Raw genomic sequence first — 25,829 nt, forward strand, 5'->3', positions numbered from 1 at the left:
TCTATGATTATGCTTCAACCGTCTCACTGACTTGCATAATTAAAGACATCGGTTTGATTTCTGTTTGATATTTTTGTAAGGTAGAGACTGATAGCATTTTACATTCATTTACGACTTTAAGTTTTTCTAATATCTTAACTTCTTTCTTCTTTTGCAGGTGCGATGATGACACATCCACCCACTGGTAAGTATCCACGCTGAACACAATTGGTACAAGGTTGTGTTTTGTTGTTGCTGTAGTAATACAGAAACGAATGTACTAAAGATGGCGAGAATTTTAATGTTTAATATGCGTTTCAGACATCAACGCTAAGACTCTGTGCAGGCGCTGATTCACACGTGGGAAGGGATTAGGATCAAACCTCATAATAGTACGCTTTCGTCTTCGTACCGTTACCATTTTTATAAACTGTCGTAAAGTATGCCTACCATACCATCCCCAATGTTGCCAAAAAAGGTTAAAAGTACAATATTATTTTACAAGGACTATTTTCTTTATAAGGTATACACTAGTTGTCGCATATAATCTACTTGAAAGGTTTGTTGTTGAAGATTCCATGTTGTGTGTTTGCTAGCTGCAGACAAATATATCATTTGCATTACGTGTTACTGTCTCCCTTTACTTGTTCAAAATATATTTCTCAGAGTCAACAATAAGTGACGATGTGGAAATTTGTTCCGTGCGACAATTGTCGCACACCTTTAATCGGAGCCATATTATGGTGCTTTTAACATCTAAATTCAATAAATGAAGATGAATCAATACTATATTCGTCAGTTTGAAAACCTGCACACCCTTTTACGTACGTGGAAGGATCGTGCTCTGCACGGATACCTTTCGTACCATATAGACATGTTTATTCTATTATTGTACTCTGCATACATACCGTTCGTACCATGGAGACAGCCTAATGAAATTATCGTGCTCTGCATGCATACCTTTCGCACCATGCAGACATGTTTATTATATTATCGTGCTCTTCATGCAGATATTTCGTACCATGCAGACGACGTGAACTTCTATTGTCGTGATATTTGAATTACAGTATTTTTGTAAAGCTATTACATTTTTTCCATAGTAACCAGGCCCTCATCGTCTATGAGTTTAGTGCGAATATTCAGATTGAAAAGACAGCAGTTCGGTACTTACTAGAGGTGAAATTGTTTTCTGTAAAATTGAGACTCACGTCGTTGTCATTGGTGGTCAATACATAAAAGGAATTTCAAATACTTTTAACAATTAAAGCTAAATATAACTTCGATAAGTTTATGTTTCCTGGTTTTTCAAGACAACAACTGTAGCACGGTTTAATCTTCATTTAATTGGTTCAGTTTTTCAAATAGCACCATGGTACATATTAATGGGCAGTAACTGGTTTTCTGGGCAACTGGTGCAGACCCTGAAAGTAATATCGAATTCCGTAAGAATGTACATATTATTATCATGTCGGTGAGAATCGATTTGTTATTTTAGCGTTGTTGAATCTATACGAGTAGAGAAGTGTGTTTTACTGGTATTTGTATTTTGGGTACATGTACTCTGCATGATCACTGCTTTTATCATGTTTGCTGATTTTATCATCTCCACTTATCTCAGTAAGCTTGTAAATAACATATTAATACGTTACAGCTTCTCTAGAGTAATGTATATAATGAGCGTACTAGAATATGCAATTCTCAAAATTTCACAACTTATTTTTTTATATTTTTACAAACCATGCGAGAAAACATCGTACTATGTTCAATTTCATTATGAGCCACAACTCGCAACATATCGACTACTAAATGGATACGACCGGCAGGACGATAAAGTTGTACCTGCCATGCCACTATGGTGTAAACAATATTGCATGTGTGCATTCTAGAAGGGCGAATAAGTATAGTCGAGTTTGTATCAACATATATACTTCTATATCGCTAGATTCAAATGTATTGATCCACACTGAATATTCATATGTACAAAATTCATAAGTCTGTTAACTTCCACATACTATTTTTCTCGTTGTTACGCCAGTACAAGTGGTATATTTGAGCGGGCATGTTCAAGCGGCATACGACTTCTATCAACATATACCAAGAAAACGCTTGTATTTGATTTGTAACAGACACAGTATTCAGCTGGGGCCCTGGATTCAGGCTTGGGGCCCTCTATGAGCATGGCATTTAAAAATAAAATATTAAACAAGTTTTCTCTGATATTTAACTCAAACGTTTCTTTCATTGCTTTGAAATTACATTCTCTCTATAGATATATTTTTAAAACTTACTAACGCGAGTGGACCCTTTTAAGCGCGGGTCCCGATCAGTCCTGTCGGCCTAAGGCCGGCTCTGGATTTTTGTATAAAATGATTAGCATTATGCAAGCTTGTCTAAGATTATGCTTCAGCTGTCTCACTGACTTGTATAATTAAAGAGATTGGTTTGATTTGTGTTTCATATGTTTGTAAGGTAGAGACTGATAGCTTTTTACATTCATTTACGACTTTAAGTTTTTCTAATATGTGAACTTCTTTCTTCTTTTGCAGGTGCGATGATGACACACTCACCCACTAGTAAGTATCCATCACTAAACACAGTTGGTACTAGGTTGTGTTTTGTTGTTTGCTGTAGTAATACAGAAACGAATGTACTAAAGAAGTCGAGAATTTTAATGTTTAATATGCGTTTCAGACGTCAACGCTAAGACTCTGTGCAGGCGCTGATTCACGCGTGGGAAGGGATTAGGATCAAACCTCATAATAGTACGCTTTCGTCTTCGTACCGTTACCATTTTTATAAACTGTCGTAAAGTATGCCTACCATACCATCCCCAATGTTGCCAAAAAAGGTTAAAAGTACAATATTATTTTACAAGGACTATTTTCTTTATAAGGTATACACTAGTTGTCGCATATAACCTACTTGAAATGTTTGTTGTTGAAGATTCCATATTGTGTGTTTGCTAGCTGCAGACAAATATATCATTTGCATTACGTGTTACTGTTTCCCTTTACTTGTTCAAAATATATTTCTCAGAGTCAAGAATATGTGACGATGTGGAAATTTGTTCCGTGCGACAATTGTCGCACACCTTTAATCGGAGCCATATTATTGTGCTCTGCATGCATACCTTTCGTAGCATGCAGACATGTTTATAATATTATCGTGCTCTGCATGCATATCTTTCGCACCATGCAGACTCGTGTACTTCTAATACTGTGCTCTGCATGAATGCCTTTAGTACTATGCAGACGACGTGTACTTCTATTGTCGTGATATTTGAATTACAGTATTCCTGTAAAGCTATTACATTTTTTCCATAGTAACCAGGCCCTCATCGTCTATGAGTTTAGTTCGAATATTTAGACTGAAAAGACAGCAGTTCGGTACTTACTAGAGGTGAAATTGTTTTCTGTAAAATTGAGACTCACGTCGTTGTCATTGGTGGTCAATACATAAAAGGAATTTCAAATACTTTTAACAATTAAAACTAAATATAACTTCGATAAGTTTATGTTTCCTGGTTTTTCAAGACAACAACTGTAGCACGGTTTAATCTTCATTTAATTGGTTCAGTTTTTCAAATAGCACCATGGTACATATTAATGGGCGGTAACTGGTTTTCTGGGCAACTGGTGCAGACCCTGAAAGTAATATCGAATTCCGTAAGAATGTACATATTATTATCATGTCGGTGAGAATCGATTTGTTATTTTAGCGTTGTTGAATCTATACGAGTAGAGAAGTGTGTTTTACTGGTATTTGTATTTTAGGTACATGTACTCTGCATGATCACTGCTTTTATCATGTTTGCTGATTTTATCATCTCCACGTATCTCAGTAAGCTTGTAAATAACATATTAATACGTTACAGCTTCTCTAGAGTAATGTATATAATGAGCGTACTAGAATATGCAATTCTCAAAATTTCACAACTTATTTTTTTATATTTTTACAAACCATGCGAGAAAACATCGTACTATGTTCAATTTCATTATGAGCCACAACTCGCAACATATCGACTACTAAATGGATACGACCGGCAGGACGATAAAGTTGTACCTGCCATGCCACTATGGTGTAAACGATATTGCATGTGTGCGTTGTTACGCCAGTACAAGTGGCATATTTGAGCGGGCATGTTCAAGCGGCATACGACTTCTATCAATATATACAAAGAAAACGTTTGTATTTGATTTGTAACAGACACTATTTTCTTATTCGCAGATCCAAAATATGCCATCATCATAGGAATTACTGTTCCCATAATGAGTATGCTCGGTTTTCTTTTCCTGTAAGTCCAGTATTTGCGTCTGTATATATATATATATATATATATATATATATATATATATATATATATATATATATATATATATGCAATCTCTTTTTGTAAGTTTAAGATCTATCTATCTGCCTACCTACCTACCTACCTGCCTATCTATCTATCTATCTATCTATCTATCTACCTAGTTCCTCCTTGTAGACGTTTAGTATTCATCTATCTTTCTAACATGTTCAAATAACCGCATGGTCACTACTTTTCGATATTACTGCTTTTGAAACTATATGAATAAGACGGGTAATTGGTGGAAAATCTGTAGACGCATCCAACTGTATGTTGAAGTGATTATGTTTGTTTTAAGTACCTGAAACCTCATTAAAGATAAAAATAAAATAGTCCTGGATTTCATTAACCAAACTTAACTCCATATTTAAACTAAAGTCTAGAATCCAGTAATCTGATTGGTTCAAATTTAAGTCTGACTTAATACTGAACAGTCAAATGTTTGAATCCAAGATTTGGTTCTTATAGACATGCTTTTGTGAATATGGCTCCATTTCAGAATATATATGCACAGAACGTGCAAAGAAAAATGCCGCGGACCACCAATTGACGTTCCACGCACGGCATGGCTAAAAGTGCCTAACATGATCGAGGTTTCGGATGGCAAAATAACATCCAGAGAAGTCGAAGATGAGGACGCGGATCACAGCTACATGGAACCAAGAGCAATGACAATTGACACCAAACGAAAGGAGAGAGGATTAAACATAGATCAGGCGTATGATGATGGTCAAGATGGCCACGTTGTTGTAGGCAGTGTTGATGCCATTCTGTTCGGTCCATCGACCATTAATCAAGATGAATTTCGCAGTGATCAGAAACTGGAGGTATCTACTTTACAGAAAAATGGAGGGATGTCAAGGAGCGTTACAAACTTTTATGAATCACATTTTCCATGCAGAGACTTGAAAGCTGGAAAAAGCTTCTCGTCAGGTCACATTTCCATGGATGTTGAACCTTGGAGACATCATAATCTAAATAGAAGTGAGGAATACGAAGTACATTCATATGTGTCTGCAGAACATTTCACAAGTCCTCAGTTGATGGACATCTTAGTAGATGATAGAGCAACAGTCTTGGTAAAGGATGAAAGGTCAGAATGCTCTGAAATTAAACGTGATTTGAAAACAAATTGCTACGTTCATAATTATGAGTACGAGATGGACGACGAGGACTTTGCAACATAAATACGCAGAACCGCCAATGAGGACATCGAAATGAAGGAATCGGTGTCCGACGACCTTGAAAAAATAAATGGGATGTATCACAGTAAGCTGAACAATGATACAGAACCGTACGTCACAGTTACTAAAATATGTGATACAGAACAGCAAGACACAGTCATTGATACATGTGGCACTCCTTCTATCGATACATATGTGCTCACATTACCAAGTGGAATTCCATTTATAATTTCTTCCAATTTTGAGCAAGAAAATCATAAAAACTCTTACATTAGAGACGTTGAAGATGAGGTTGAAGACATTACGAATGCACTTCAAGAAATGATTTTCGATATATTTTATCATTCATCAACAGAATTCCACTCCATACAAACATATTTTAATGCGAAAAAGACCTACTCTCATATAAAGTAAATTGCATCGAAATGCTATTGAATGAACAGATGAATTGATCACAAACATCCAGAAAAAGCTACCTCTAATAGTCCCTCCCCCGACCAAACAAATATCAGATAGTCATGACATAGAACATAATATTAGTGAAAGCCTGTAAATAATCAATAAAAAGACCAAAAAATGTCTTGGAACCCTAAATACACCAAAACTTCAGGCCATTTTGTTCAATAACGCAAATGCTTGCCCCGCTATCATCCCACATTCAATATATAATGGCACACCAATCACGTTGCTAATAAAAACATCAGCACCTTTGGAACCCCCTTTCTAATTATGGTAACTGGAGTAAATATATCGATGATCTCATTCTACAGAGGTGTATTCTGGCTGCAAAACTATTTTAATTTGTTGAATTTTCACCTAGAATCAGAATTGAAAGGAATTATATGTTAGCAACAAAATACTCGAACGAAACCATCATTTTCATCTACCCATTCCGATGTCATTCACATCTATCCATTTCAATATCATTTCAACTACCCATTTCAATATCATTTTCAACTACCCATTTCAACGTCATTTAGATCTATCCATTTCAATATAATTTTCAACTACCCATTTTAATGTCATTTACATCTATCCCTTTCAATGTCATTTTCAACTGCCCATTTCAATATCATTTTCAACTACCCATTTCAATATTATTTTCAACTACCCATCTCAATATCATTTTCAACTATCTGTTTCAAGGTCATTTCATCTACCCCTTTCAATGTCATTTTCAACTACCCATTTCAATATCATTTTCAACTATCCATTTTAATATCATTTTCATTTACCAATTTCATTTTCATTTTCAACTAAACATTTCAATATCATTTTCATCTACCCAATATCATTTTCAACTACCCTTTATATTATCTTTATATTATCATTTTCAGCTATCCATTTCAATATCATTTTCAACTACCCGTTTCAATATCATTTTCAACTACCCATTTCAATATCATTTTCATCTGCCCATTTCAATATCATCTTCAACTGCCCATTTCAATATCATTTTCAACTAACTATTTCAATATCATTTCAATTTTCACCTTTAAATCACTTTCGTCATATATTGTATTTTCTGTGTATCAATTATCTATAGAAATTTAAATAATATTTCATTTGCATTACAATCATCAACATGCATGCATGTATGTATGTACGTACGTACGCGTGCATGCATCTATATATATATATATATATATATATATATATATATATATATATATATATATATATATATATATATATATATATATATATATATATATTTATATATATATGCAGGGATTTACTAAACTTCACCTCTTTGGTGGTCTAACTGGTTAGAGCGCTCGCCTCGGATGCGGGAGGTCGCGGGTTAAAACACAGGTCGAGTGATACCAGAAACTTAAAACAGCTGCCTCGCTTGGCGCTCAGCATTAAGAGGCTAGTGTTATGACTGGTTATCCCTCTGTCAGGATAATGTCACGGTCAGACATCGTGCTACATGTCTGCGACATGATGCCCCAGTGCTAGACATCACTATAAACTGCCACACTACAGACATAGTAGCGATATGACTGAAAAATTGTTAAAGCTACGTGAAAAAATCAAAACCAAGTACATTACATACAAATCAACTTGTCCGACTCTCGCGACAAGCTCAAGTTCGGCCCGGGCAAGCTCAAGTTATCAAGTAACTTGCCCATGGGCAAGTCTAAAATATTGAACTTTTTTTTTTTACTGTTCCGTTACTAAATGAAACCAGTTTTGGCACATAAGAAATACATATTATCATATATAACTTGTGAGATTTCATTGACAGATGTGTTTGGAAAAAATAGACAATCACCATCAACAATTAACATTCAAAGTATGATCGATGAACCGAAAATGTAACAACCACACATTGTTTATGTGCTAATTAACAGGAGAATTATGATAAATACTTCTTGGCAAACAATTAAATGGACAATATAAGTGCTCTCAGTCTCAGAATTCGGCTTGTCAAATATTATTATACATGTCGTTGATTTCAAGATGATTTGTTGATAATTGTTAATTACACTGATAAAATCTATGTTCACAAATCTTTCAGTTGCGAGTAGAAATTAATCATTACAAAGAGTCTAACTTTCATTATTCTTGATGCAGTTGATGAAATGAGTATTTTATCTTTTTTAAGCAGGAAAATGAAACTTGACAAAGTTTCTAGCTCTAATGAATCCATTTTACAGAAAAATTAGTAGTATGATGCTGCTAAACCTGCAAGAAAGTTTCAATCGTCATCGTGGATTAATGAGTATCCATCGTGGACTAATGAGTATCCATAGTTGATTAATGAGTACCCATGGCTAGGACATGACTCAGCAAATGAATTAATATTCTGCAACCACTGCAGAAAATATCCCAACACTGCTCAAGGCAAAGACCGGATAGAAAATCTGTTTTCCATAGAGATTGACAAATTAAACGAAAGCAGATATGTGAGTGGATAAAATACACTCCAGAAGAATATAACAGAGTGAAATCATTGACAATTTTGTGACTATTTCAGTGATGGACTAATTTTCACCTTTTTATCCTCCTCGGTGCATAATTAAAATCTGCATGATTCTTTGAACTTTAGTTTAATAATGAATAAGGTTATGTATGAATATGATTAAAAGAACATTAATGCAGCTCTGTTATTTGTTGTTTAACCAACCCCCCCACCAACCATTTTCTACCTGACCATTTCTGGGACAAGCTGAATTTTTCCAAGGGTAAGTTCAATTTTCTAGTCAGATTACCCAGCGCAAGCTGACTTTTAGAAAATTTGCAAATCTCTTAAGTATGCATGTGCGTGTTCGTAGGTACATGCACATGTATGAATGCATATAAGTTTATCTGGGTGTCTACCTCACCATCCCTATATTTCCACTTGCCACATGTTGCCTGTTCCATGCATGTACTGATGTTACGACAGCGTGATAGGTTTTATACGTTTAGTTTCAATGTCAGTTCGGTTTATTGTGTGTACTTATGCAATATCAGAGAAGGATATATTTTCGTGGGTAACATTGTTTCGAGCCCCGTTACATTAGATTTATGATTTGGCTGTAAAATAAATTAAAATCAAATCAACGGATCTTTGGAGACTCAATATCTGTTTTCATAAAGCACTTTCGTAAAATTAACTGCATGAAAATAACAGCCAAGGACATATACTAATTTAAGCACGGAAAAAATGTTTAAATTTCAAACTCTAAGAGTTTGCAGGTACTAGAAAAAGACTCGAAACCCTCGGGTTCAAAGTTTCTTCCTCCCGCTGCAGCTGAGTATTAGAACTATATAAAACAATATGCCAATGCGAATCAATCCGCGGGCTGGAAATACTTCTTTCTGTAAGATGTTAATGGTTTGACAGATGAATCCATGCGATATCTTTCTTCTTATATCATCAATTACTAGCACAGACGATGTATACCAAATACTTACACACAGGAGATTTTAAATAATATGCTATTTGTAGCACGTGAATGTTAGCGGTTTGAGTACAACTGATGTCACAACCAGATGGAACGAGCCGATCATGTACGAATATTGAGGCGAAATATCTTTGTGAATAATTCCACCAGCGCAGCTAGCTCCTAAATAACAGATTCAGAGTAAAGACTAGATGAAACTGTACAATGGGACATTAAGAGGCAGGATAATGGTAATTTTGAATGTTACGTTTTGAATGATATTGTATGAGGTTTCCTTCATTATATCTGTTCTTAAATACCAATTCTGGCAACATCAGTGGTTTTAATAGAAGAACGTATTATAAATTAAGAATATCTACGTGGCGATATATAGTTTCCACTTCACGAGTAAAATATTTCCTTATATAAGCTCATAAACGTAGATTTTCATTTTATTATATATTTAAAGGCAACAGCCTTCGATTTGCATAGATTTAAATTTAGAGATGTTATTTTTGTTAACACGTTTATTGCGCGGACTGATACAGTGAACATTGCAAACAATATTGGGGTTGGGGATACTTTAGTAAAGTGGCAGAACGGTCCAATAGTGTGACATTATTAAACAACGGATTGGAATGCTTTTGAATTTACTTGTATATATTTGAGCTGTTATTTTATTTATTTCTGCATTCAGTCGTGAATATTTGTGTAATGGCAGTTTTCGAGTCAGTTTAGGCATTTGACACTAAAACAATTTATTACTTGAAACCTACATTTCATTTTTGTTGTATACTAGATGATCAACAGTTTTGACACATTTTAAGTTCTATTCATTCTGATTGGGAGATGGTGGAGGGTGACTGAGAGGTGAAAAAAGAAGAAACAATTAAAATAGGTCTAAATATGGAAATGCACATCTGAAGAACATACCTAAGGGGAGATAAACTTCATAAATGGAAAAAATGTAGTTCCGAAATAGATATTGCCATTGTGGCGCTAAGTGTTTTCGCCACTGTGGCGATATCCTTTTTGACCACTGATGTATTTCAGTATCTCATTATGACATGTAATAAAATGAATCACAAATTGGGAAGAAACGGTCCTTTTAAAGGAATCAGCATCTGCGTCTGCATTCGTCAAAAAATAACATGAATCACTTATTTGGAAGAAACGGTCTTTTTAAAAAGAGTCAGCAATTGCCTCTGCATTCATAACAAATAACACGAATCACTACTTAGGAATAAACGATCCTTTTAACGACGTCAGCAACTGCATCTATTAAAACTAACACGAATCACTAATTGGAACGAAACGGTCCATTTAAAGACGACAGCATTTGCCTCTGCATTCATAAAAATAACATAAATCACTAATTACGAATAAACGGTCCTTTTAAAGACGTCATCATTTGCCTCTGCATTCATAAAAAAAACCATAAATCACTAATTACGAATAAACGGTCTTTTTAAAGACGTCAGCATCTGCCTCATTCATCAAAAATACATTCTAAGTAGGAAATTAATAGCAAGGTGTTTTTCTTTTCCTTTTTATTAGAATTACTGTGTATGTAGCCCCTGTTTATATACAAACGGAGATGCACAAAGTTGTTGATCCTTTTGTGGAATATTCACAATGTGTAACATTCATAAATTAACAGTACAAAGCACAATAAGAGACAAATTTTGCCTACACAACTCTTGACACAAATAGTTTATACACTCTTGAACTTAGCTGGATGAACGCATTTTTAAATCCATGCTGCTGTTCTCATCGCATTACGTATCAACATGCCCTTTCACAAAATTATTACAAATTATTGGAAAGACACACATCATACGTAACTTGTACGTTTCAGAGGTATTCTATACATGTGTAATGCAAGCTATCTAAGATTATGACGTGTTGAATATATTAAAGGTAATAACACGATTGCTGACCGTGTTAGGGAACAAATAATCTAAACAGTAAATTTTTAAACGTTTCCTCATTCTGCAAAAGCAAAATGAAAAACAACAGCAAAAAAGCCCCTTCCCCAAACGAACCGAAAAAAGGAAATATCTCCCGCAAATAAACGGAAAAATTTAAAATATTAAAAAAAAAATAAAAATGGAAAGAAAGAACGAAGAGTAACTCTTGCAAGCTTTCCTGTATGGACAACCCTTGTTCAAGAAAAAGTGCCAAAAAATTACTTGCAGACTTTACGTCCCTTTGAGGTTTCATTCTAACTCTGCAAATGTATCGGACATCCCAATATATATTGTGTATCAGTTTTTCGAAAATCACAGAATTCACTCGGGAACAAAATGTAAATAAATGAAAATATAAAAGTAATAGTCAAGACTTTAGAAAAAGACTCTAGAAAGACTTTAGAAACCTTTAACACTAAATTAATCCCTATACTATACAATAAGTTCAACGTAGCATTAAAATATTAGTAATTAGTTTTTATTTCTCTTCATGAAATAATTTTTATTAACAATTCGAAAGCACAGCATAGATTATTTTTTATTAAAAGTAGCTCATATCCATGTGTATCGCAATGGCTTTCACGGTGATAGAAGACTGAAACTGTTTGATGCCTAATTCTTGCATAACTTGCTGGAAAATTCTACACATAAAATTAAAATTAGACCTTTGATCAGAATGGAGAGACGTGGGAGGGCCAAAAAGTGCAAAAAACTTTACCAACGCTTTTACTATGGTTTTAGTTTTGCTATTCCTCTAAGGAATAGCTTCTGGAATCTCATGGACGCACCCATTGTGTTCAATAAGTATTGGTTGCCTGACTTGGTCTTAGGTAATGGACTGACATAACTTACCATTACTTAATGGTTCGTCAAATGCAGGAATAGGTTGTAGATGAGTCTTAGGTATCTTTTGACTGTGATTTGCTATCATTTGACAAGCGTGCCAATGACTATATTATTCAGAAATATCACTTATAATTTTCGGTTACGAAAAATGATTCGAGATCTTGTGACAAGACGTACTGACCCGTAAATGATCAGATTACTGCATTTCATGGGTTAGGCTAAGACTTTCGATATGATTAAGGCAAAACAGTTTAATAGGTAACTGGCTACTCATCACCAACGCGTACCTCAGGTGGTCTCCATTTTCTCATAAGGACCATATTTTAAAAAGAATAAGAAACAGGGTACTTCCGTGACTCTGTTTCACTAATAGCCATCTGAAACAAACAGGGGATCTCAGGATCTTTTCTGTTCGACGATAAGTGATTGCAGTTTGTCACCCTGATTAGAATAAAGAGAATGAGTAGTTACAATTCGACATGTACCTTTAAAGTTTATTTTTTTAGGTTTTTCAAATTATTGTTCACTTAAAGTACAAAGTGCACATCAATAATAGTCTTGGACAGAAACATTATTTTGAGATTATAGTGAATTCAGAAAAACCGTTTTTGGACTATATTATTGTGATACATCAGAAAACTGTTAGTATATCACCACAATCCAGGCCTTTGGCACATTATCACATTCGAGACTACAGGCACATCAACACATCCAATATTATACATTATTGGAATATTACTAGAATTGAAGTAGAAATTCAAACATTTGGACTTGTGATAAAACGTTTATAACCATTTAGGATTTATTTCACGATACTGTAAGTTCTTTTTTTAATTTTCAATTTATATGTCACAGCATAAGGCAAGAAATAACTTGGTTTTGCATTCAAACGATTTGACCATCTTTCGTTGTAAATGCGTACAACATTACCTAGGGTGAATTGTTTTCCAGGTAAGCGACTGTACTAGCATGTATGTCGTCGAAAATTACTTGCGACGAAAGACATTAAAACCACGATATGCACGGGTATTTTGCCTTGACTATTACTCACTCTCCTATGGATTTAAGGTAGATTCCATTTCTAACCGACACTGGTCGTTTTGGATCTTGTCAAGGAGTGAACGTTCTCCATTGTGTTCTCCAGCCACAGAGCTGTTCAGGGCTGTGTAGAGCTGTCTGAAGTTGTTCAGGGCGGTTGTACACATGGTGGAGCCACAAATGTAGACGTAGCCAATACAAGGGTGATGTATGCTGTCTGTACGTATGTGTTATTGTATACGTATGTCTGTATATGTGGTGGATCCGTGAAGGGTGTGAGCGGCCGATTAAAGTGTGGGCCAACCCAAGGACTCGGTGAAACTGTGTGGTTAATCTGTTTAGGAATCATACGACTGTACAAGTGTCAAGAGGCATATTTTTGTTCCAGTTGATGTTTCAATTGAGTACATTTTCAATTGCATGAGATTATTTTGAATCTTGTTGGTATTATAGGACATTATGTGAAATCTCGCTTACATTGCATAATCTAGGAGATTATGGGAATCTCACTTACAGTACATAGTATTATTTGAAATATTTGAATTCCTTGAGATTATTTGAATCTTAATTGTATTCCATACGTGAGATTTTGTGAATCTCTCTTACATTGCTTAATATTATTTGAAACGTATTTGCAGTCCATGAGATTATTTGAATCTCACTTTCCATACGTAAGATTACATGAATCATATTTTCGTTTTTCAATTTGTGAATGTTTGTGTAGAGTGATTGGATCAATCGTATGTTGAGAGCGTGAGAGAATCATTGTATTTATACTCCATATATATATATTTTTTCTTCATTTTATAAATCTCCATCGTCCATCACATTGTGTTTGCGTTATTCATTTAATCCAAAACCCACTCTGTTACAATTCTGTTACATTATATTCTATGGAAATATATTATTTGTTGAATTTTACAAAACTTGTTGGTTTTCATTCTTCTGTTACTTACTTTAAGACAACAAAGTCGTAAAACCTGGACATTTCAAAGTCAACGCCATTGGCTAAAACTGACTATAGACTGTGCTCTTTTGGAGCACTCTGCGACGGCAGATGAAAGTCTACCTTGTTATCGGTTAGACGTGAGGTATACACACGATAAAATACGATATACTCCAATATGGATACAATAATGCATGTGGCCGCATTAGCGAATAATTTTGGGTTTATTTCAGACCATGGCCAATTATATCTAAAAGTAGGAGGAATGTTCTGAATATAATCTTACAAATTGCATCATTAACAGCTTTCTCTGAAACACTAAGAGCAGGTGCTATTTTAAGTATTGTAAGACAGTGAGTGATCTCCATGACTGTCTGTCTTTCTCTTTCGAGTCTTCTCTTACCCAGTTACTTCCTTTTACATCCATGGTTATACATATAAAAAGGTTGAAACTTGAATCAAACATTCAGATTTAAAAAAAACTAGAATAGCCTAATGCATACGTTATTTAGCTTGTCTCTTTGGTGGTAATTATACTGAAAAGAAGCAACCGTTACTAGATGGTTAAGTCAAAAATAAATCTTAATATATATATGTATGCGGGTCAAATGGTGAAACGTCAAAATCTATATATCCACAAAATGTAATAGCATCATTAAACTTTGGAATCTTGTGATAAGTGATTTGAGTAGCTTGAATTTGGCCTTCTTAAGACGCTTGTAACGGATTTTTACTTAAATCGTATCAAATTTCAGATGGCCTTCCATATGTATGATTCTGTGTTTTTCATAGTCTTGTTGTCGTCCCAAATTTAAATTTTTGCAACTTCCCGATACACTCACTCATCATTGTCAGAGTTGTGCAGCCATGTCGTCATCGTGTATAACTATGTACAATGAATATTCAAATGTACATCATTATTACTGAATAATATATATATATATATATATATATATATATATATATATATATATATATATATATATATATATATATATATATATATATATATATATATATATATACGTAAATCAAATTTAAAATCATACATATATCAAATGTAATAGTCATATAGTCATTGCTATTAGTATCGGAGACGAAGCAAATTAAAACGAAGAAAAGGAAAGAAAAACGATGGACAGAACAAAACTTAAGAATAAAGAACGATAAACAATAATATTTCCAAATACACCTGTGTATATGATACATACTAGTCAAAGAGAAGGGCATTGAGTATAAATGATTTAAATGAGTTTTGCACACACACTTACACACACACACACAATTAGATACTACTCAGAGTTTTTTAAGTCTTTTTATATGTCATACCCATATTTTGCCAAAAGCTACCCTACCATAAGTAATAGAGGTAGTATATTTTTTGGCGCAAGATATAAAGGCTTGACTTCTTTTTTATATTCTATCCGCTATATAACTATTCTGGTTTTCAGCTGCAAGATAAAATAAATTAATACATTGTCAACAACGCTAAGTATAACCTTCTTAGTTATAAGATTACAATAAACCAGCTGACGGTACTCACTCTCGATCCATAATAGAAAACTATGTAAAACACCTTTAGGACTGTTACAAAACATGAGATACTGTCTCCACATTACTATTACAAAAATATATTGTTTTCATATTACTCCTAGAAACGTGTAATTTGTCAGCATATTACTGCAACAAATGTAATATTTTACCCATATTACTCTAATACGTATGAGAGATATTTTCTCCTCATTAGTTTTACAAACAAGGTATATTGTCTCCATACTACTCGACGAGATTTTCTCCATATTACTTCAACACTTATGATATTTTGTTCCCATAATACTTTTGCAAAGACGAGATTTTATCCATATTACTCTAAAATATGAGATTTTGTCTCCACATAACTGGATATTTATCATAGAATGAAAAAATTTTCAGTCATATCGCTACAATGTCTGCAGCGTGGCAGTATATAGGGATGTCTAGCACTGGGGTATCATGCTGCTGTCCTACCAAGACAGATTTTCCTAAAACCAGGATAACAAGTGCCAACATTAAACTCTTAATGCTGAGCACATAGCGTGGAAGCTGTACCATTTTTATGTCTTTGGTATGATTCGGCCAGGGTTCGAACCAGCAACCTCCCCCATCCAGGACTGACGCTCTAGGCACTAGACCACCGGAGTGGTCTATAGACAAATGAAAATAAAAAAGAAGAGATGAAAATACAGAGAGAAACAGAAAAAGGGGAAATCCAATTTAGATTAAAAGATTAGAACTGAAAAGTGAAAAGCGACCCTCCCTGTACATGCACGTTTGTGTTTTGATGTTATCATACATAATATATTAGTATCACTTGTTACAGAAGAGGAAGTAGTTCAATATGGCCAAGAGAGCATTGAAATATGTTTGTACAAAGTGTACCTCTTGGAAAAACTAATAAAATCTACACTTCATCGTCATTGCAACAAAGTGTTAATTATGATGTGGTTAAGGAACGTATCTTGAGGAGTGATGAGTTGGTACCTGACGTATATCAACACAGGTTAGGAATTTCAAAATGGAAACTGGATAGACCTATATTGCAACAAGAAATTACATGCTATTTCAGATTGCTAATGATTGAAAAATAAGTAACATATAAAAGACAGACTTTTCCAAAGGCTCCTATTTTAAGAAGCCAAGGTCACAGTCCTGTACTGAAAGAATACATTTGTTAGATCAAACAAATCAGTCTGATTTTATCATTGAGAATTATAAGCCATCTATGTTGAAAGGTTCTATATCACCTGTGGGCAAACTTACCAAACCTATCCAGATTAAAATATAAGGGACACAGGAGCTTATCAGAGTCTTTTATTATCAGGTTCATCGCCCGTATCTGAGACAAAAATCTGGTCAGAGTGTTCTTATTCAGGATGTAAAGTCAGGCTTTGTCAGGTTTTGCAAATTAATCAAACAACCATAATGAAAACTAAGAACACATTGTAAACACAACTGGAAAATCTACCCTATTTATCGGCCTATAAGTCACTGTGAAGTTTAAGTCGAATTTGCCCATTTTGTAGAGTTTTTATCCTTCATCCATGTATAAGTAGATGCTGAGTATAAGACAAGGCCAGAACAATACCTCAGTTGTCTTTTTAGATGATGTTTGTTCCATATAGAATCATGAATTGTCCATAAATTTGCAGATCAGCACAGTCAAATGGATCTAAAAGTACCAAATTCGTTTCAAACAAAATATTTAAAACAAATTAGCTACTTTTAGCTACAGATGACCTGAAAATTGAACGAGTTACAGATAGGATAAAATTAGCAATGCTGTGTGAAATGCACTTTAGCAACTTTCTTTTTCAGGAATATTAATGGTATGTATTTCATGTTATTTTTGTACATTACTGCCCTGTTTATTTGAAAATTGTGAAAGAGAAAACAGTAATAAACTAAATAGTAAATGTAAAACAAAATACATACCATAATCTTTCAGTTTCAAATTTAAATATTCACAGTATTTATGTACATATGGACTCCATGTGGATCAAATCCCGAAAATGACAATTGAATCATATTGTGTAAGATTCTTTGTATGCACAATGACCTATCCTTTCCCAAGAAATAAGAGTATGTTCATGTACACTGCCTGTAGTTATGTGGCATGTGGTTTTCAGCTTTGCTCAGGCTAGTTCTTAGTCTGAATGACATTTCTGTCAGCTAGTACAAAATGTGTCACTGGTTCAGAAACGTGCACAAGTAAGCACCTGGCATTACATGGTACTGTATTCATAACACCCTATGGGTAGTCTCATTTCCCGATTTGACCTGGTCTGCAGAACATTAACCTTAAACAGGTTTTAACTGGAACGACTAGACTAAAGCATTAGTGTATTTAATTAGCATGTAAATAACACTGCAAAGCTGTTTTTTTTCCTGAGACAATGGATATCATAATTAAAACTATAAAGAATTGTTGACACAGTGGTATCAATTAATAATGGAATGTAGCATTGCCTTTGTACAGGAGTATGCTCACTATTGCCAACTAAATTAACAATAAATACAGATTTCAATTGTCCACAAACCTTTCTCTCATATCAGGGCATATTTTATTTGATCACGAGGTGCAAGAAGAAAAATGCGATGGAATACCTGTTTTTGTCATGGGTAGTCATTTTCTAATGCATATATATGTAATCAAATTAAAACAACATATAGTACTAGTACATACTGTTTTAGCGGAATTACATCTGAAGCACATGAATGTAATATAGAAAATGATGTAGATATTTTAAAATCCTTCTCAATGTTGGCGGCTAATTTTTTAGTACGCGATCTCTTTCCAAAATGATAATTATCTGACACATTATTTTCCATTCTTTTGGAGAAATATATATATATTTTTACGTAACAAAAAATTACACGATGAACGAAAATACGATTTGAATTACATAATCCATATACACGTTGATTTGAAGTATAAGACAAAGCCGAGACTTACTATTCCAAAAGTACCAATTTATAAGCCAGCAAATATTTATCATCTGTTTGAATTTTGCAGGTAAAGGTTCAAGTTGTTTTAGCTTTAATATTGCTTTAGACTTTGAATTTTTAATAGAATTTAATCTGGCTCCATGGACACCTTGCCATCATAGGTTCCTTCTTCTTTTCCTCTCCACATGTTGCTTTTCCTGGTAGTGTAGCAGTTCTTATAAATTGTCACAGTTGTCTTTCTACAGATGCTTTCACCTTTTTAGACGATGATATTCTAGTCATTTTCTTCCTTTCTGCTTTCACGCTTGACTTGCAGTTTTTACCTAAAACGAAATATTCTCTTTTACTTTCAGATCTTACGTTCCCCAAACGTTGATACCATTTGAAATAGGAATTGTTCAACTGCTTACCCTGTAAGGGCTGTTCCATTAAAACATACATGGAACCCAGGGAAGGCAATTTTAAAGTGGTTGCTCACCCAAAGATACAATTTAGAATTTTCTTATTTTAATATGAACTCTGTGAAATCAAAGTACAGTGGCATATACTTTTATAACACTGCCTTCCCTGGGTACCATGTATGTTCAAATGGAACAACTCTAAGCAATGTAAAGAAACCAATACTGACAATAGGAAATATTAACATTAGGGTCTTGTGTTCACACAACAAATATATTATTGTATCTATTAAATTGTTTTAACAGCAACAGCTTCCAGTGAATATCATCTACAAGCATAGTAAATGTAAACGTTTTAACCTCATAATCACATCCATAAAGTGTATGAGTTGTTGCTAGTAAAAGTAAGTAAACAAGTTTAATTATTAACATCTCAAGTAACATATCAAATCAAAAATGGAAAAATGCGCCATTAACTAAATATGATTTACATATACTGGAACAATTAGTTTCAACATAAGATGAATTCAGTTTAATAATGTGGGATATAGTTATCACCAATTTTTGTTAAAGAATCTTGAAAGTACAGATGTTAGCATTAACAAAGATTTCTTTATTTTCATGTGAAAAGCTTGTAGTTTGTAATAAATATATTTATGTTGGTGCTATACTGTTCTGAAATATAAGTATTTGATACAACAAAACGTCCAAGCAATCTAGTATGATACATTTAAATAACATGCTATAATCATGTGATTTCAACTTATAGATATTACTAAGTGGATATCCTTCATACATGAGCTCGTCTTCCAATACAGATTATCACGGTTTCTTGCAATTAGTTGTTTAAACGTGTCCTCCCTGGGTTCCATGTATGTTTTAATGGAGCAGCCCTTACATGGTAAACAGTTCAACAATTCCTATTTCAAATGGTATCAAGAAAGGAAATCACAGCCTTGGTGGTTTTTCTGATCACATCTGGTTTTGTTTTAAACATTGCACATCAATTTATTTCAAGTGCTAAACTCCAGGGGCAAGAAGTTTAATATATTATGTTCACCAAATTATGCTGTTATGTAAATTTAAATTGCACTGTTTGTTATTTTCTGTTAATTTTGTATTACATTACATGCTATTGTAATGTAACATTGTATGTTGGACTTGACCTTGTGCAAAATTGAGTTCATCTTCTGCTTGACCTTAATTGACATCTTTTAAATTTTATTTTGTAAACAAATAATACATAGCTAAAATTTTCTCTATGTGTATAGGCTTAATATCAGGATCATTATTGACAGAAGAAGTAAATATGTTTGTTTGGGTCTGGGTCAAGGTTTTGAAATTCCCTTAGTGTAATTCACATAGTTCAGGTTCTGCTTTCTAATAATAATTATCATTTTTATTTTGTAAGCATCAGGATCATTCTAGAAGGTTACTGTCAATTAGGTATTAGATTTTGTTTTAGCAAATGCTAATAGTGACCCAAGATCAAGTAGAGTACTATGTAATCTTGTAACTGAGAGGATGTTTCAGTCATTCTTTAAGATCTAGCACTTTTAAGTTGAATTATAAGTTGTGTTTAGTATTTTATTTCGGGCTGGAATCTTTTTCTTCAAATTATTGAATTCAAGTGAGTATTTTCTCTGGAAATACAAAAGTGCGTTGACAAAATTCTTGGATAGAGACAGCCACTGGAATACATAGTGAATTCAAACCTGGAATTATGCTACTTTGATTCAACAAAAGACTGTTGGAACGTGAACACTCTACAAATTGTTACAGACACAGCAACACCCTCAGTTTTGGATTTAACTTGTCCAGGTCTTTAAATTATTAGGACTTGTGTCTGTAATTCTAGGATTTATTTGGGATTTAACTCATAATAACATAAGTTCCTTTTACTTAAATTTCTATTTGCATTCTAGGGAAATACATTATTTGTTGAACTTTACAAAGCTTATTGCTTTTCACTCTTTCCTGTTAAGAGTATAGACCTGTAACTGAATTCATGAACACCATTTAAAATTCAAAATAAAGATAGTCATAAAAACACATTAAATACTGCATATGTAATAAAAACTGTGCACTATTCATTTGATTCTGTAGGAAGCTGCGATAAGGAATCTCAAGATAGAAACAATCATGCAACTGTTTTGACAAGGTATGCCCTCCTTACACACAGAAGCAGTGTTCTCAACAGATTTCCAAACTAAAGAATCATTTGACAATTAATTCCAAAATCTCAAGGGCATTTCATTATATGTCTTCTCAAAGGTTGTAATTTAAATCGTTCTTAACACTATGCTGTATAAATTTCGATATTGCAGTTATATTAGTCTGCTTTATGCAAAAGAAATCATGGTCTAACAACAGCAGATACAATAAGAGTATCATCCTACCCCATTTGGACTATGCACTGTTTTGACTCAGAGTCATAAACTCCCAGTTCTCATGAGAATGAATATCTGTGACAAAAAAGTTACTTGCCATAAAAATCTATTACACTACTTATCCTGTTTTGAATCAGTAAAGTTTTAATCAAAGTCCTTAGTAACTATTTCGATGAGGCAAAACAACCTCTACCTAAAACAGTCAGCTATTAAACGTGCTGGCAAAGTAACAGACTGTAGACACCTATATCAGTAACACTGTTCAGAATACTGTAATGAAATCCCAAGTTCAATGAGGAGCTGTCGTAACCGATTTGCTTAGGTGGTTCTTTGTTACTATAAATACCTTTGTAATACATTTCATAGCTGTATAAGTGTCCTTTATATTTGCTTTAGGAGTCCCGAGTGGCCAGTGTCTATAAGCAATCACCTGCTTGATCACTGCCATCTCACCTCTGTCTGCATGGGTTTGAGTCTCAGACACGGCTAACGTGGGTATTTGAGATAGCTTGCCAGCAGCTTCTCGTGGGTCGATGGTTCTTCCTAAGGTTTTCCAGGGTACTTCCTCCACGAGTTATACTTGCCGCCATGTATCGCCTATCTTGTGCTGAAAAATGGCATTAAATCCTTCAAAAACAACATTTGTTAGATCTGAAAGAACTATGATCTTAAATCTGATGATAAAAGCAATTTTACTTTAAAAGTCAATTTTCAATAATCATTTAACAGAATTTTGATAATTATCTTAATCTGACCTATATAATTTAGTTCCTTTGAAGATACCCATGATAATGGTAAGAATGATAATAAATTGAAATCAAAATCTTCTCCTGTAACTTTGTCTTTTGTCTGTGATTATCTGCACTTCTCGAGGAATGAGTTATGATGGATGCATATGCCCAGTGCCCATTAATGTTTTTAAAAACGGGTCACAAGTGAAATCTTCTAGGCTATTTTTTTACTAATAAGTAAGCAATTTTATTATAATACCATCATGATTTCCTCCAAATTTTATTATTTTGGTTTTCAAGACAAAATCTCTCCCCAATCAAAATTATAATAAATATAAGAAAACCTTTAGAAATGTTAAAGCGAGTTTTTGTCTCATTTTTGTGGTAAATGTAATTTTTTAATGTACTATTGTTGTTACTTTTAAACACTGTTTTCTACTGGAGCATATATTACAACCGTGGCACAGGGTGTAGTAGACTTGGTGATGGTGCGAAGTTCGACAAATCTTAACTTGGGTAGTTTGGAAGCCATATATTTATGGATGACATCACCAAGATCGGTATGTAGGAACTATTTTTGTATGGTCAAATATCACCTATCTCTGTGTATGGATAATACGTGTATACGTTTATGGCACTGGACAGTGACGTCTTCTGATGTCCAATCTAGGCCAACTATCAATCATGTGCTAATAATATCAGGGAGATAACACATGTAATAGTCCATAACTCTGTATCAGTGAAATAGAACATCAGTGAAACAATTATTACAACAGACTTATTTGCACAAGAAAGCTGTTGTCAACACTGTACGCTGATGTAAGCAATATGGTGGCCATTAATTAAAGTTGCAGTCTCACAGCTGACTCATAGCAATGGCGATGCTGCTGAATACCATATATATGTATGGGATAGTCCTAAGTCGAATAAAGTTCGTTAGGGTTTAGTGTGGAAATGTAGAAATATAAATAGCAATATGCAGAGTTTTCCAAATTTAAGAATTAATTTTCTGCAGGAATATACGTGTTGATGTGAAAGTGCTCTGACATATCACATACTGACATGGCCATCCCATTCAATAACAACATCAAGTTCCACTTAACGGAGTTTAAACTATAGTCTAAATATACTTCCTAGTTTATTTGTGAACCCTTCCTCGAATTTATAAAGCAAAAGGCACAAATGAGATCAGAGATGCTCAGAACTTAATCAGTTCATTTATTGATTTACAATTTCAAACCTGATTATGCCCGGGGTGGCCCTAACAGTTATCATCGGAGCATTTCACTTCAAACGAAGTTTTCAGTTTGAAAGACGACCATGCTGGTCAGTAATTTCCAGTTCCTGGACAAGTCCATTTTCAGCGAAGTGGTAGATGCAGGACTACACTTGTATGTACATAGTAGGAAAATACTATGTTGTCTGCTTCCGACATTTACAACGTCGAATCAAGCACACACCAAACAATGACAATTACAAATTTGCTTTTCTCGTGGGTTTAACAATTTTTATATTCATGAGTGGAAAGAGATATAAAACTAAACTCTCAACATTATGGCAATTTACGGAATTATCCGGCAGTTACCGAATAGGATCAACTACATCACAATGCTGTCTGAGGAAAAGAGACTCACCCACAGTGTATGCAATATGCTGCCGTGATAGGATGGAAAGACCGTTAAGCTTGAAAGGTGCAGAGGATGCTAGTGTTATTGCCACTCGGGTCACAGTCAGGTTAGAAATTCAAAGAATGAAATGTCTAAGTTCTGTGTACTTTTTATCACATTAAAGATTTGCTATTGAAATCGGTGGCGGGGTACAAACAAACGAGGAGCTATATCTATCTATAAATATGTCGACACAGTCACACTTGACTATTAAGCAACGGGTGGTGTGTAGTCAAAGATAAAATAAAGACGGAAGTGATAGGACAGTCAGAAGAGTAATGAGAGGAAAGGCAGAAATGAGTAAAAAAAAGTGTCAGTGTATGTGTTCGTCTCTACATACTCAGAACAATCAGGCTACCGTAGTGACGATGAGATAAAGAACATCAACCGGCATAGCCATGAGAATCACTAGGTCTTACTTGTAACTGACTAGTTCATTAGAACATGATTTTGGAACACTTCTGCTTGTGAGATGTACAGAGCCTTATTTTGTGTTGGGGGATATATTGTTTCATCAAGAGTGAGAACTGTACTAGTTTGAAAGGGAACAACCATTTACTTTTCAAGGTATCAGGTATTGACGCAGGGGTATTCCATTTTCATTTCCTTGCCTCTCTGACTTTTTTTAATTAAAAAAAAATCTTTTTCTTTTTTTGGAATAAAATAAACAAGAAAAAGAGCAATATTCTTCTTTTACTTTAAAGTTCATTCTGCTATGCTTCTCTCTCAACAATCAAGTTGAAATGGAAATGGAGAGAGAGAAAGAGAGAGAGAGAGAGAACCGCTTCTTCGTTTACCAACTCTTATGACATCAAAGTGAACTGTTTTCACATGGGAATATAATAATCAAGACCTTCGCACAGGGGCTCGTATCGTTGCTTAAACTTTCACTGTCAGTGATAATATTTTTTTATCCTATGTGTATGACTCATTGTTAAAGATAAACAATGATATGAGGGCCTGTGCATCATTGGTGAAACGTATTACAATCAAGTTGTCACGGCTGATAACTAACGAAAGAACGAACAGCTCTTTTGGACGAATAAAATAAACAATTTTATAAAGAATATATTTCTTTCTTACCAGTTTAATCGAGTACGTCTTGCCATCTTCCGAGAGTTAGGTGCATTAAGTCTCGAAGCAGTAAAATCCATGTACACATCAAATCACGCGCCACAAATACCGCACTATATCAGCCGCACCGGGCTTAAAATATCGCACTTTCTGCTGGCATCACCACTTTACCATTTTACAAAATTATTTCTTTTTAAAAATCACTAATAATACTAGCAGTTATTTGTATGAGCCGTATTTATCGGTATACGAAATTTAAAGTGACACTGCACAGAAGCGATGTTCTGATTGGATGACCAACATTCAGAAGGCACACGCCTTCTGATTGATTAGCGTAGAGTAAATCCGCAAATTGTGTGAAATATACACACTGAGTGTAACTGCCTGTCAGACACTACAAACTTTGTGAGGACTTTCAAAATAACACGTAGTTTACCTCTTATGATCATTCTCAACCATTTTCCGTAGAATCATTTCGAGGACTGGTGTGTAATTCCTCACAATGTAGTCAGGTCCTCGAGATGTTGGTGTGCATCCCAACTCAGGTTCTCGCAAGTAGTATACCAACACCCCACCCCACCCCTGCCCACCCCCCACCGGCACACATCAACGAGAATTGTCTCAGGTAAACTTCCTGATAAAGTATTATAATCTTATTTGTTAGGGCAGTACGGCGCACACTCTATGCGGTTTATCAGCGGATGACGGGTACAAACGTGATAAGAGATATCACCACTGCCAGAATGACAGAATTCGACCCTTCTCAAGTGTAGCTCATGTTATCTTACGGAAGGACAAAGGATACTCAACCATCAGATGAAAATTCACTCTGAAGCAAAACTTTAGCGACGGCAGTTTAATTGTCAATATAAAATTAAGGAAACATGTTTTAAAGAAT

At 34.3% G+C, this 25,829-nt stretch overlaps 1 protein-coding gene and 1 long non-coding RNA gene across 7 annotated transcripts in view; one reads left to right on the forward strand and one right to left on the reverse strand.

Annotated features, from left to right (window-relative positions):
* Positions 1 to 7,082, forward strand: part of LOC149807175 (uncharacterized) — a 44,914-nt gene extending 37,832 nt beyond the window's left edge. For 3 of the 6 annotated variants that reach the window (XM_089963099.1, XM_089963121.1, XM_089963107.1), the window contains 4 exons: positions 158 to 184; positions 2,526 to 2,552; positions 4,207 to 4,273; positions 4,827 to 7,081. In XM_089963099.1, coding sequence (XP_089819225.1) covers positions 158 to 184; positions 2,526 to 2,552; positions 4,207 to 4,273; positions 4,827 to 5,514 — 809 coding nt within the window. In that variant the 3' untranslated portion in view covers positions 5,515 to 7,081. Of the gene's footprint in view, positions 1 to 157; positions 185 to 2,525; positions 2,553 to 4,206; positions 4,274 to 4,826 lie in introns of all 6 variants that reach the window. The other 3 variants (XM_089963128.1, XM_089963137.1, XM_089963111.1) reach the window with 2 other exon arrangements.
* An 11,663-nt stretch (positions 7,083 to 18,745) lies between these two features.
* On the reverse strand, positions 18,746 to 25,487 carry LOC149807176 (uncharacterized). The gene is made up of 3 exons (XR_016414539.1): positions 24,941 to 25,487; positions 21,806 to 22,066; positions 18,746 to 18,994 (listed from the first exon to the last, which is right to left on the reverse strand). It is a non-coding gene; the product is annotated as an uncharacterized LOC149807176 (long non-coding RNA).
* Between the last annotated feature and the right edge of the window lie 342 nt (positions 25,488 to 25,829).

Source organism: Sinohyriopsis cumingii, chromosome 1, assembly GCF_028554795.1.
Source record: "Sinohyriopsis cumingii isolate HCF-2022 chromosome 1, ASM2855479v2, whole genome shotgun sequence".
NCBI lineage: Eukaryota > Metazoa > Mollusca > Bivalvia > Unionida > Unionidae > Sinohyriopsis > Sinohyriopsis cumingii.